Source organism: Emys orbicularis, chromosome 2 (assembly GCF_028017835.1).
Source record: "Emys orbicularis isolate rEmyOrb1 chromosome 2, rEmyOrb1.hap1, whole genome shotgun sequence".
Classification (NCBI taxonomy): domain Eukaryota; kingdom Metazoa; phylum Chordata; order Testudines; family Emydidae; genus Emys; species Emys orbicularis.
Genome location: NC_088684.1, coordinates 235470565 through 235485005, shown reverse-complemented (window position 1 = coordinate 235485005; position 14441 = coordinate 235470565). Strand labels below are relative to the sequence as shown.

Genomic DNA, 14441 nt, shown 5'->3' with positions numbered 1-14441 from the left:
CATTCGCTATCTTTTGAACATTCACTGAATTTTTTTTTTTAAACAAATGGTGGTGTTGAAACGCTCAGAAAATCTGAGGTTATACTTTTTTTTTTTTCCATCTTACTCCCATCAGCCAGCAGCTAGAAGTATCCTACTATATCCCCACCCCCACCCCCAATAATTCTGTAGTACTCCTGGCTGGTGGCTGATCAAATTTTAATTTTTTTTAAAAAAATAAAATGCTCAAGAACTATTAGCTTTATAAAGTATACAAAAAAAAGCGCAAAAAGGAACAATTTTTCATTGAGGTACTAAATGCCTGAGGTAGTTTAGTAAAATGCATATTTATCTTTTTATGCCCTGGCCAACACCATTCAACACTTCCCTTAGGTTATTCATGGCAGTGTTATGTAAAAATGCAACCAAATTTTTAAAAAAATGCCACTTGTTTAACATTGGGACTAACACTTAAACTCTTGTCAATACCCTTGCTCTAACCCAACCCTACCCCACCCCCAACCCCACCCTCCAATTGTGTTTCTTCTTTTACAACTGGACCTATAAGAGCAATGCCTTTTTTTTTTTTTTTTTAAACCAGTGAACTCAGAAGAGAAAGCTTCATTAAACCAAGTTCTAAAATTGCTGGGGAATAATAAGAACAATAAAAAAGACTAACAAGTTTATGTTAAATTGTGAGAATAGAACAAAAGGGAAGTGAAGGGGTCCTTATTTTAAAGCTGGGTTTCAAAAGTTTGAGAGAGCCTAAAGAATACATTCTCAGAGACAGCGTTCAATGGTTGCCTGGTCCTCAAACAGGTGACTGGCTTGGTGAAGCTTCTGCATACAACTCCAACAGGTGTTCAAAACCTGTCCGTTACACAGTCTGTCTTTGGTCTGGCATCTGTCTCTGATGGGCCATTTCCTAAACCTTTATTTTCGTCTTGGCTGAGGCTGTCCACTTTGCGCTGTTTTTTGCTGTTGCTGCTGCCTTCTTACCTGAGCCAGTATTTCCTGAATTTTTCTCTGGGCAAGCTGTAGGATATAAACAAAAAGATGTTGCTATGCTGCAACTGTTCCTGGTTACGCTACACTTGGTCGTTTCACTGTTACTTTGCCTTTTTCCTCCACCCACCATGATTTGTTTGTCGCATTTGCCTGTTGTCCCTTATCATAGGGATAGAACCCTGCAAATGCGCGGATATCCGTGGGCCATTTTTGCAGCTCGGGGCTTAGATGCGGATACAAATTTTGGATCTCCGCAGGGCTCTAGTGATCTCCCCACAGAAATCAGGGTGACACTGTAATGGACAGGAAGGGTGACAAGGCAGAGGCTCTGGCCCCAACCGTAGAAGGTATGAGGGGCCTGGGAGGTGGGCAGGTGTGGGGTGGAGGTGGAGGTGGCTGGGACAGAGCTCTGACTGCAGCACACACACTCCAACGGAGCAGCTATCTCCCAGCCCTCAGGCTCCAGCTTGGCTCTCTCAATCACACAGCGGGCTGCAATATGTGGCAACAGCCCACTAGGCATTCTGGAAGTTGTAGTCCTCAGCTTGCTCAGACAGAGGAGATAAACTACAACTCCCAGATGGGAGTGTGACCGTGTGCTTTTGCACAGTGAGCCACGTGCCATTGAGAAGTTGTTGCTGCTGTCTGTCCTAACTGGGTCTGCGCGTGTGAGAGCCACTGGGGCGGTGCAGGGGTGTCTGAGCGCCCCACTGAGGGCGGCACTGCACACAAGGGCCCAGGATTGTAGCCTCCCTGCCCGGAGAGGGGAAGGGGGGTGCGGCGGGTGACAGAGCAGGTGGTCTTTGGGGAGAAGTGGGGGACGGTTGGGAGTTGGGGGCTTGGCACAGCCCTGTGTCATTGGTGCGCAGTGACCTGTGGAGCTGTTATTAGAGCCCTGAAAATCTGCGGATATCCGCAGACCATTTTTGCGGATCGTGAATCAGATGCGGATACAAATTTTGTATCCATGCAGGGCTCTACATATGACTGTAAACTGTTTTGGGCAATAATTTCTCTCTCTCTCCTTTTTTTGTTTGTTTGTTTGTTTATTATTGCCTTATGTAAAGTGCCTAGCATCAGGGGTCCCTGATGGGGACCCCTAGATGCTACCGTAATACAAATATATAAAGAAAAAACACATTTAAGGAAGTGTACAAAGTTTATCAAAATGTTATTCAAAAATTAGGACTCAGGGAAATTGGGAAAACGACAAACATAGCCCTTGATTAGCACTCCCCCCGTAGCTAAAGTCCCAAGTCCCATAATCCCCTGTGTGGCTGAAGCCGGGAACGGAGCCACAGGGCTCAAGCCCGAAGCCCCAAGCACCCCGTGTAGCTGAAACTGGGAGTGGAGCCCGTAGGGCTGAAGCCCTGAGCCTCAGCGCTCCCCCCAGATCTAAAGTCCTGAGTCCTGGTGCTCCCGAGGGCCAGAAGCCCTCACCTCCCCCCTCCCAGCTGAAGCCCTGAGCCCCAAGGCAGTAAAGTATTTGCTCCCCCCTTTTTTGCGTGCGTTTCCGCTGTTGCCTGATTACTTCTGGTTCCAGAAGGTATCCGGTTGATCAGTAAGTCCGGAACTCTGGTGTTCGTATCTTTGAGGTTCTACTGTAGTAGCAACTATTCCTTGGGGGATCTGTGTGGTGTGTGTAAACCTAAGATTCACGGATACATTTAGATGAGGTATAAAAATTCACTCAAACTCAATTACTACTCCCACCACCGAAACCTGCTCACCTGGCATGCATAGAAATGGCCAGTTATTTTCACAACAACCTGATCATTTTCATCAGGTGTCTGGTCACGAGGGACAACAACTTCTGCACTTGTCAAATTCTGAAGCTCATTTACCTGTAAATTAAAAAAAATAAAATAAAAAAAAAAAATCAGCAAAATGCAGCCATCTTTAATTCATGAGAATTTTTAAAAAATGTTTGGCCATCTGAATGATAAAAGCAGCCCCAATACAACTAGAAATCAACCTAAATGCATATTTGTCTATGAAAAAGTAAGTATTTTTCTCCACCAAAAAAAAGAAAGGCCAAGAGTTCAATGTAGAGAGATACGAGTAACTTAGTAAATTAGAAACACAAATAAGCAAAGAATGACGATTTCTAAATTACATATTACAATTTCCACAGTAATTACATTTTTTTTTTGAGGGAAGGAGAGTTTAAAATGAACGAAATAAGTTTAAACAGCACGTACAACCTTGAAATTAACATGCAAAGAGTTAAAATGTGAATTAGCTAGAGAGAAGATTTTACACGTTGAATGTCCTTCAGCTAGATTTCTTGTGTTTCATTATTTAGGTTTTGCTCAAGTACTTGCCGTTTTGCCTCCTTTACCAATAACTCTACCAGCAGCATAGGATGGCACTTTTATATGAGCCTCAAGTTTCACTTCTTCTTTAGGTCCAAAGAAATTTTCTTCTTTAAGTTTTCCATAGATTCTCCCTTGAGCCTGCAAAAGTAATTAATATTTTTAAAGGGACAGCATCATTCTGAAATCAAGTCACCTTTAAAAAAAAAAAAAACTAAAACCCACCCAAAGGGAAACTATGTACAAATGCGCAAACCTACTATGTACAAATGCAAAAGATTTTCTTCTTATAAAAGTAGTTGGTAGTTTATTTTTAAAAGAATGGAGTGTTCACATTTCTAACTAGAAGATACCACAGTCAAACCCTGAAAGAAGGCTTGACAAGCCATCAATGAATATAAAGTAACGGCATAACAATGAACAACATTCTGTTTTCCAGTAGAATAATCCAGCCATTTGAATTATTGTTAGAATGTCTCTCTCTACAGGTAAAGCAGCAGTAAGGAATCACGGGGGGAAGACAATGATGTGCCAGATGTTATGTTTTTATTATCACCAGGTGCACATAAAGGAGTTTATTGGCTTAAGCAGTAGAAGTTTCTGAAATTCATCCTTCAGAGGATGGTGAATTCAAAGTAAAACCACATGACAAAGACTTAATTTACACCAGATTTTATGCCTTTACATTTAATTACCAAGTAATTAAATGCAATGTATATTACTTTAGGTTAGCTCTGATTTTTCATTTTTAATGTGGGAGTCTCTCAGTATACAGATGAGTGGCACCTTGGAAGTTGTGTCACTTTAACCAACATGCATCACCCTATTGCAGTACTGGGTACACGGTAGTGGTGGGCAATAAGACAATAAAGCAGGAGGGTTAGCCCATTACAAGTGGACAGCTGAATCTCTTACCTTTCCAATTTTCTCTGAGTTCTGCTATAATAATTTTAGTGGCTTCTCAAGCAACTATTTCTTTGTTCCCTGTCACTCATAGGCAGTCTTGAGAAATATTAGATCACTCTTCCACACCCTACGCCTTTCAACGTCAGGTTGACGCTTCCCAAGCTGTATCACAAAACAAGTCCAATGGGACAGTGGTGGAAAGGATCTCCAAGAGATGTATATTAAAGATCAGAGAGACTTTCCATTTACCACCCTCCCCTTTCTCAGTCACAGCAGGACTAGAACACAAAAAGTGATGGGTAGGAAAGAAATCAATTAGCTACTAGCAGGGCTCTAACAAATGTGTGTCTACTGATGGACAGTCAGGACCAGTAATACACCCTAAAAGTGTGACCAACTCAGAAGAACAGTCTTCCACACTTCAGCTAATGTTACTATATCATGAAAGATCCAAAAACTGTTACAGTCCACCAACTGATTCTAACCTTAAACTTTTTGTCATGTCATATCTGTTGAAAACATCTAATTCCCCCCCCCCCCAAAAAAAAATAAAAAAAAAAAGAGAGAGAGAGAACTCTGGAAACACTGAACTAGAGGTGGGTGAAATCAAATAAATTTGTGGCCTGGGAGTTAGAGATGTTCTCCCCCTCAGAAAGTCAGGCCATCAGACCCTAACAGAATCTGGAAAACCTGAGGTACATTATTGTGCAAAATTTTCACCCATTCAGTGCTCCACAGAAGGTGCATAGGTAGGTGAAGAAAGCTTGTCACACAGGAAAATGGCAGGCCCCCTCCTGTCATCTGTGCTATGGAGATGGGCTCTCGATGGTGTGATGCATTAACAGAACTGAGCTCACTATCTGCTGTACCCGATCCAGTGATGTTTAGGTTCTGTATAGCAGACTTGAACAGCATTTGTTCAGACTGGTTGAGATTTCTTCCCCAGGCCATTCACCAGCCCTGCTTCAAATCCTCCCTTTTCTAAAGCTATGTCTACATTACGCAGCTTTTAGCGACACGGCTGTGCCGCTAAAAGTCGCGCAGTGTAGCCACTGTTTCTTGGCCGACAAAAAACTTCTACCCCCCAATGACCAGGGTTAGTTTTGTTGGCAGGAGAGCGCTGCTCCTGCCGACAAAGCGCTGTTCACACTGGCGATTGTCGTCAGCAAAACGTTTGTCTTTCGGGGGGATGTTTTTTTAATACCTCTGAAAGACGAAAAAAGTTTTGTCATTCAATTGGCAGTGTAGACATAGCCTTAGATATCTTATGGGCCACGGAAACTGCAGCAATATAGCAAATCATAATAGAAAATCAGGAAAGGTGATTTGCACATCCGATACAACAGTCAACACAATTTGTTTTATTTATAGCTCTTCTGTGATGCTCAGCGACATAGTATCTGAGCTCCTCACAACAGCCATTAGAGCTAGGGAGGCATGAGCCTCATTTTACAGACAGGAAAACCAAGGCATAGATATTAGGCAACTTGCCCAAGGGTCTACAAGAAGCCTGTGGTCGTGACAGGAACAAACATCAGATCTTGTGATTCCTAGTCCAGTGTTTTGTCCACAGAAGTATCCTCGTCTAAGGTTGGGAAATTTAAGACTGTTACTGCTGTCCTAGTAGAACATGACAGTAGCTGTCCCCAAAACTGAAGTCTAGGGCCCTGATCAGAAAGGGATACACCAACCTCAAATAGATCCTTATGTCATTTGAGTACAAAGGTTGGTTAAAAATGCAAGGGGTAAAATTGACACATACAACATCAAATCTCAATCTGAAATAGCCAGTCTTCCTCTCACCCCATTTTAAATCTAGAACACTTTTTTCAGCTTGTAGTAATGCACTGAAGAAATGGACAGTTTTACATCTGAAAAGCCAATTTAGCACCAAGATGAATGTGACATCATTCCTCTCCCCTTCCATTTTAGGTTGAACACAAGACCCTAAAGTAACATAAATTAGATTCAATTAGTACTCTGGGCCACCATGGAGTGACTTTGCTAACATTGGATAACCCATCTGACCAAAAGGTACAACATCGATTGCAATTCTCTGAAAAGGAATAAGACACACTCTTACAATAACAAGTCTCAGAAACTCAAAATGCATTAGTTAAATTACACATGGATGGATCCAAGAACTCCAAGGAAAACGGATTACATTTCTAATGGCTGTCCACCTTCATACAGATGTTAAATTCCTTTCTATAAGAAACCTGCCTGAAGTCTTAAAGGGTTTTTATATTGTTTCTACTACCCCAACATCTTAAAATGTGCCAAATTAAACCTTCTGTTCTTTTAAAACTTCAGAGATACAAAATTACCAGTCAAGTAAATTTCTCCATTGTCCATTTCCCATGAAGGTTTGTTCTACAACAGGAGAAGAAACTTCATGAATTTGCTTTGTGCTTTAGACCACTGGTTCTCAACCAGGGGTACATGTACCTTTGGGGGTACATCAATTCATCTAGATATTTGTCTAGTTTTACAACAGGCTACATAAAAAGCACTCACAAAGTCAGTACAAACTAAAATGTGGTACAATGACTTGTTTATACTGTTCTATATACTATACATTGAAATGTAAGTACAATATTTATATTCCTATTGCTTTATGTTTATAATTATATGGTAAAAGTGAGTTAGTAAGCAATTTTTCAGTAATAGTGGACTGTGAAACTTCTGTATTTTTATGTCTGATTTTGTAAGCAAGTAATTTTAAAGTGAGGTGAAACTTGGGGGTATTCAAGACAAATCTGACTCCTGAAAGGGGTACAGTAGTATGGAGAGATTGAGAGGCACTACTTTAGACTTCAATTACATTCTTTCATAACAGAACCAAAAAGCCAGGAATCTGAAGTTACCGTATCATCCTAATTTGAAAGCAGCTCATAGCTGGATAAATCCATGACCTGTCTTCAAGATCTTAATATACAAGACTATTTAAACCCTTGTCGAACAAATTATCTAAAGAAAAAGATGTGGGCTAGATTTGTCTTTGTAGGAAGAACTACCTGAGTGGAAAGACATTTAGTCTCAAACTCAAAAAAATGTTACAAGGAAGTGTCCCAAGCACACGCTAGAAGGCATGAAACTGAGGCCCAACTGTAGAAATCATTAGATCTCACTCTTCTGCTTGAGATTTTCAAAGCAGTGCAGGGAATTTAAGGAAGATGTTTGGCTAAATCCCCTGCACTGCTTTGAAAAAAATCTTAAGCTACTGTCACTACTACCTCCTCTTCCAGCTCCTCATTTAAAAAAAACCAACCAACTATCCAGGTTTACATCGCAACTGCATACACAAGACAACTTCAAGGTAATTAACTTGCTTGCACACGTCAGTAATTGCCATAAAACGCATGTCTAACACAATGTGTATATGCATGTTACGTTATGGTATAATATATAGAGCAGTATAAACAAGTAATTGTGCGTATGAAATTTTTGTCTGCATGAGCTCCACTAGTGCTTTTTATGTAGCCTGCTGTAAAACTAGGCAAATATCTAGATGAGTTGACGTATCCCCCTGGAAGACCTCTGCGTACCCCCAGGGTACACATTCCCTGGTTGAGAACCACTGGTTTAGGGCATGTCTACACATACAGCGCTGCAGCTGTACCGATGCAACTGCACCGCTACAGCATGTCTGGTGAAGATGCCCTATGCCGGTGGGAGAGAGCTCTCCCATTGGCATAATAAAAACACCTCTGAAAACAGCAGAAGCTGTGTCAGAGGGAGAAGCTCTCCTGCTGACATAGCATTGTGTACATGGGCACTTATGTTGGTGTAACTTAGGTCACTCAGGAGGTGGTTTATTCACACCCTGGAACAAAAAAAGTTATGCCGACATAAGCTGTAGTGTAGACATAGCCTTAGAGCAGGGGTCTCAAACACGCGGCCCGCGGGGTTCTTTCGTGCGGCCCGCCAAGCTCCCCGTGCCCCCCTGCCCGCGCGCCCCCCGCCCCTCTGCCTACCCCGTGGCGCCGCTCACCGCTCCCTGAAGCGGCTGGAACTATGGTCCTGCAGCCCCGGGCAGGGCGGCGGGGGGGGGGGGGGGGGAGGGGTAGAGGGCTCTGTGCTCTCACTTCCAGGCACCGCACACACCCCTCCCCCCCACAGCTCCCCTTGGCCGGGAACGGGGAACCGCGACCAATGGGAGCTTTGGGGGAGGTACCTGGAGGAGCAGCAAGAGCACCACATGGCGCTGTTTTCCCCCGCCCCCGGGACTCCGGCTGCTTCCTGGAGCGGAGCGGGGCCAGGGCAGGCAGGGAGCCTGCCCTGGCCACGGTGTGCGGCGCTGCCACCTCAGAGCCACTGTAGATAAGCGGTGCCGGGCCAGAGCCCGCACTCTGCACCCCAACCCCTGTCCGGAGCCCCCTGCCACATCTCACACACCTCTCCTGCACCCCACACCCCAACTCCCTGCCCTGAAACCCCTGCTGCACCCTGCACCACGACCCCCTGCCGCACCCCTCACCCCTCCTGCACCCCACACCCCAATTCCCTGCCCTGAGCCCCCTGCCGACCTCCTGCACCTCAACTCCCTGCCCTGAGCCCCTTGCACCCCCTGGGGGCAGGGAAGGGGCAGAGCTGGAGTGAGGACTTCGGGGAAGGGGTTGGAGTGGGGGCGGGGCCAGAGGCAGCAAGGGGTGGGTGTCAGTGATGTGGCCCTCGGGCCAATGCACTAGTCCTCATGCGGCCCTCGTGGTCATTTGAGTTTGAGACCCCTGCCTTAGAGCCTCCAAAGAAAGAAAATGCAGATTTTGGATCTATCTGTGGTACCAATGGTTTTGCTGGAGAGAAACCATGGCTGGGTGATAGAATGGGGGACAGACTCCTCCCGTTAGCTGCATCTCCTGGTGCATCTTAGGAAGGATCTGATGGCAATGGAGATTAGGGATCAGGGAGATCAAAAATGTCATCAGGTGTAATGTAAGTCTCTGCTCTCCCTGGAGTGCAAGGGGTCCTGTCCGCCCAAACCAATGGAGCTGTAGTATTTATAGTTCAGTTTGTACCACAGTGAGGCAAGGCAGAGGCGGTACTATCACTGCTTGAGGCTCCTAATGGTTGCTTTTTGTCAGTGCCATAAGTTACTGGTGTTTAGGCTTAGTGGCTACCGGACGCACAGTTGTCACTAGTGTGTGGTCTGGTACCAACGGAGCCCTGGATTTCTGGACTTTCTTGTCATGACCCTGAGACTTGGGACATTCTAAGTCAAGGGTGGACAAACTTTTTGGCCTGAAGGCCACATCAGGGTAAAGAAATTATATGGTGGGCCATGAATGCTCCCTAAATTGGGGGTAGGGATGCAGGAGGGGGTGAGGACTCTGGCTGGGGGTGCGGGCTCTGGGGTGGAGCCAGAAATGAGTTCAGGGTGCGGGAGGGGGCTCCGAGTTGGGGTGCGGGAAGGGCGAGGGCTCTGGGGTGGGACTGGGGACAAGGGGCTTGGGGTGCAGAAGGGGGCTCTGGGCTGGAATCGAGGGGTTCAGAGGGTGGGAAGGGAATCAGGGCTGAGGCAGGGGATTGGGGCACTGGTGGGGGGGCTCAGGGGTGCAGGCTCTGGGCAGCACTTACCGCAAGCAGCTCCTGGAAGCATGTCCCCCCTCCAGCTCCGAGGCACGGCCAGGCAGCTCTGCGCGCTGCCCCGTCCGCAGGTGCCACTCCTGCAGCTCCAATGGTCGGGAACCGCGGCCAATGGGAGCTACGGGGGTGGGGCTTGCGGACGGGGCAGTGCGCAGGGCTGCCTGGCCACACCTCTGCATACTTCGTAGGAACCAGAGGGGGTCATGCCGGCTGCCTCCTGGGAGTCGCGCAGAGTGGGGCAAGCCCCCAACCCTGCTCCCCGGCTGGAGCTGAGGGCTGGATGAAATGGTCTGATGGGTCGGATGTGGCCCGCGGGCCATAGTTTGCCCACCCCGTTCTAAGTCTTCATGGGCTGAACAGGAAGACTTGCTTGACTTGGGCAGGGCTGGATCCAACTTCTCTGAAGTGGACTTAGAGGAGGATTTGCTCTCGTGTTTATAAGAACACTCCCTGCTTTCCCAACAAGACCCAAACAGGGAGATTCCCTGGCTGCTAAGTCAGACTTCGTGGAAGAAGGTGCACTCTTTGCTGAGCAAGGTCAACATACAGGGGGCTCCCCCAGCCTGGGTCTGACTGCAGCCTCATTGTTTTCTCCATTAGGTACCTCTGAAGATGAAATTTCAGACCCTCACAAATACAATTGGGAAAAGAGTGGCAGATACTGTAGCTTGCCATGACGTGAGCCTCCCCGAGGCAGTATTGATGGTTGTCACTGACTGAGAAGCGGCACAGATTTTGAAGCCCAGCATTCTGGGCATAGTCCAGTAATCGTAATTGGAGGTGAGAACGGGACAGTGTTCCCTGGTACAGGGAATCTATGTAACTAGAAAACTTAAACTATAGAATAAAATTCTAAACTATTTTCTATATATTTGCATATTGAAGAATTAAGGAAGACAAAGTTCTGGACACTGGAGGTTCTGACCCAGGCCATGCGGTGGTAAGGAGGAACTGGAGCAGGGGTCAGTCCATTCTGCCCTTTATCTCCTTGATTGGAGGCACAAAGAAAGGGAGGACACGTGCACAGATCAACAGTCACTGCTTTCAAGAATTCTCCAACTCCACGCATGTACAGCGCATACATGGCCACAATGGACTATACATAGGGACCCGCACTCGGAAGAACAAGCATGGCTGTAAACCCATGAGAGCAAGACAGCACTGCAATGATGTGAAGTTGTGAGTGACTTTTCCACCTGCTACAGGCCTTACCTGCAAAGCAATCAGGCTGCTATATGACAGAGTGACTTATTTCAGCCTTTGATCCACTCTTACTTAGTGTTCTCCAACTGAAATTAATTTGGTATCTGCGCTTATACTGTACTCACCTGTTACCCTTGCTCAGGTGGAAGGCAGCTCAACCATTTGATATGTTTAAGAGAGGCAAATGATGGTTGGGGCATCCTAGCATAATTTTATTTAAAATACAATCAGAATCATTCCACTCATCGGAAAAGTTGCCCAAAAAGGCATTTCTATCTAGAACAAATTAGTAACCTGCGATTATGGGTGTCATATGGTTATTTTTTCTTATGTGTATTTATTACTAGGTCAAATTCTGATCACAATGAAATGATGCAAAACTTCCACTAACTTTAATGGAAGGCCCTTAATAAGTTTCTTTACTCACATGGTTGCATGACTTTTCTTTTGGCAGAGAGAAGGGGGGGGATGGGAGGGGGGGGAAAAAAGGAACCATTTGACCAACATGTTTATTAGAGAGACAAGGTGGAAGAGAATATCTTTTATTGGATCAACTTCTGTTGGTGAGAGAGACAAGCTTTCAAGCCGCACACGGCTCTGTGTGGCTCGAAAGCTTCTCTCTCTCTCTCACCAAAAGAAGCTGGCTCAATAAAAGATATTACCTCACTCACCTTGTCCCTCTAATATCCTGGGACCGACATGACTACAATTACACTGCATACCAACTATTTATTAAAATTCTGAGTAAAATGGTGCATGCCAGTTAAGTATTTCAGTAATGTTTCCTCCTACAAGGCAAAGCCCACTACAAATTGACAAATGGGATGGAAGTTTTCATACTCAGTACCTTGAACTGAGCCTCCGGAGGCCCGGTGATGATAACCATTCTGAGCTTGGCATCCGGTCCTTCAGCAGGAGCTATCTGCAACACAAAGTACAGATCAACACAGCTGCTTGGTTCTGACAGGTGCCTAACTGCAAGCTAAGTTTAAGGAAGAACTTTTCCCTGCCAGTAAAACTGTTCTATTCTGCCACAAGTGCAAAATAATTCATTACACCAGCAGCATTAAACTTTGGTCATGCTAGGTTTTTTTGGTTTTTTTTAAATGAATGTACTGGTTATCGGAAAAAAATGGCTAAGTCACAAGCAAATTTACCACTGAAAAATCATGAGAATGAAACAAAGGGATAGCCACTCAAAAAGATCTGTAGCCCATGGTAAAATCTCCTAGGCAGTGTGTACGTAGTATAAAGAGAGAGCTTTCCAGGGAAGGACATTGTTGAACAACCAAGATTTTTAACTTTACTCGCTACCATCAAACAAGTCCTAACAAGAAAGAGAAAGGAGAACATTTTCCTAACAAACTCTGCCCATCAGCAAGACTTTTCCCTTGGGGATCAGGATAAGGAAGCGCCAACCTATCTAGCTGGTACTATCCAAACTTTCCTCCAGATTGTGAGATACACAGATGTTTTTGTCTCCTGGAAAAAAAATTAAGCTCCACTAGGGCTGAGCCACAGAAGCCTACAGGCTCTTCAATAGTTCATTTCATCATAAAATAAGATTTCTGTGGGTGTTGTTCTCAGACTCCAATAGCATTAAATAATTTAACCCAGCCTCTGACATTGTGGATGAATCCTTTGTTTATCACAACTGACATTTCCATTCCTGCAGCTAGTATTACATAGCCAGTGTTGAACAAGTAATGTATTAAACATTACAGGACTTCATCTTTGCGAACAGCCAAGGGACATTTTTCATCTGTAACAGCTGTGGTTTAATTCAGACAAATTACTAGTCATCATGTATCACTTTTACATAACTGTGTGTAACAAGGCGATGACTCACTGCTGTGGCGCCTCCTGCTGGTTGTCCAGGGAATTAGCTCTCCAGGCTCCGGAGCACCCTCTGCAGGCCGGTGTCTCGCCTGCCACTGGCCCCATGTCCTTCCCAGACCCCGGTGCCCTTTACCCAGGGGCTCTGCCCACCGCAGTACCCCCTCACTCTGGGTTTCCCCTCCCCAGGGAACCCCCAACCCCCACCTTGCCTCAGTCTTTGGCTACTGCCAGTCACCATCTAGCCCCCACTAACTGGGGCGGACTGCAGTATAATTGCCACTCATTATCGGCAAGGAGGGTCTGGACCTGCTGCCTCTGCCTACCCTTGGGCTGCCCCCCACAACCCTAGTACCTTTTCTGGCCTTTAGCAAGGCCTGCAGCCTGGGGGTTTTCCAGGCCGGAGCTCCCCAGCTCCTTTGGCCTTTCCCCAGCCCTGCTCCAGTCTAGGTACCCTGCTCAACTCCCAGCAGCCAGGCCCATCCCTCTCAACATTCAGAGAGAGACTCTCTTTTGGCTTCTGGCCCCAGCCCTCTTATAAGGGCCAGTTGGGCCCTGATTAAGCTGGCCACAGCTGTGGTCCGCTACCCACTCAGCTTCCCCAGCCGTTCTTAATCCCTCTGACCCTGCTGCAGCCCTCTCCAGGGCTGCTTTCACCCTTCCAGGACTGGAGTGGGGTGATCATCACCCCGCTACACTGTGGTTAACATAAGAACAGCCATACTGGGTCAGACCAAAGGTCCATCTAGCCCAGTATCCTGTCTTTCAACAGTGGCCAGTGCCAGGTGCCCCAGAGGGAATGAACAGAACAGGGAATCATCAAGTGATCCATCCCCTATCACCCATTCCCAGCTTCTGGCAAATAGAGGCTAGGGACACCATCCTGGCTAATAGCCATTGATATACCTATACTCCATGAAGTTATCTAGTTCTTTTGTGAATCCTTTTATAGTCCTGGCCTTCACAACATGCTCTGGCAAAGAGTTCCACAGGTTTACTGTGCGTTGTGTGAAAAAATCTTTTTTTGTTTCTAGACTGCCTATTAATTTCATATGGTGGCGCCTAGTTCTTGTGTTATGAGAAGTAAATAACACGTCCTTATTTATTTTCTTCACACCAGTCATGATTTTATAGACCTCTATCATATCCCTCCTTAATCGTCTCCTTTCCAAGCTGAAAAGTCCCAATCTTATTAATCTCTCCTCATATGGCAGCTGTTCCATACCCCTAATCATTTTTGTTGCCCTTTTCTGAACCTTTTCTAATTCCAATATAGTTAGTAAAAATTTGGTGAACAATCATTCACATTATATCCTACACTGAGAATACAACACACACTAGCTATTTACTTTGCACATCAATTCCTGTAATCTAATTAGCTATTTTATAACTACATATAACTGCAGCACGTTTATTAAGCTACCAAAATAGGAAATGCGCCAACAGCAGGAAGTCAGACCAAATTCTTGCACTTTCATAAAGTATTTAAATGGTACCAAATTTCAAGGCACCTTTGCAGTTAGTTTACTGAACACGGCTTGAGAAGATAATTTCTGTCCACATTAGATTGACATGTTTGAGATTGTTTCACTTCATGCAGTCACCTTA

The 14441-nt window shown here is 45.5% G+C and overlaps 1 protein-coding gene across 1 annotated transcript in view; it reads right to left on the bottom strand.

Annotated features, from left to right (window-relative positions):
• Positions 1 to 912: 912 nt before the first annotated feature.
• Positions 913 to 14441, bottom strand: part of IGF2BP3 (insulin like growth factor 2 mRNA binding protein 3) — a 179793-nt gene continuing 166264 nt past the window's right edge. The window contains exons 12-15 of the mRNA XM_065400075.1: positions 11845 to 11919; positions 3312 to 3443; positions 2718 to 2831; positions 913 to 1014 (exon numbers count right to left, since the gene is read on the bottom strand). Coding sequence (XP_065256147.1) covers positions 913 to 1014; positions 2718 to 2831; positions 3312 to 3443; positions 11845 to 11919 — 423 coding nt within the window. The remainder of the gene's footprint in view (positions 1015 to 2717; positions 2832 to 3311; positions 3444 to 11844; positions 11920 to 14441) is intronic.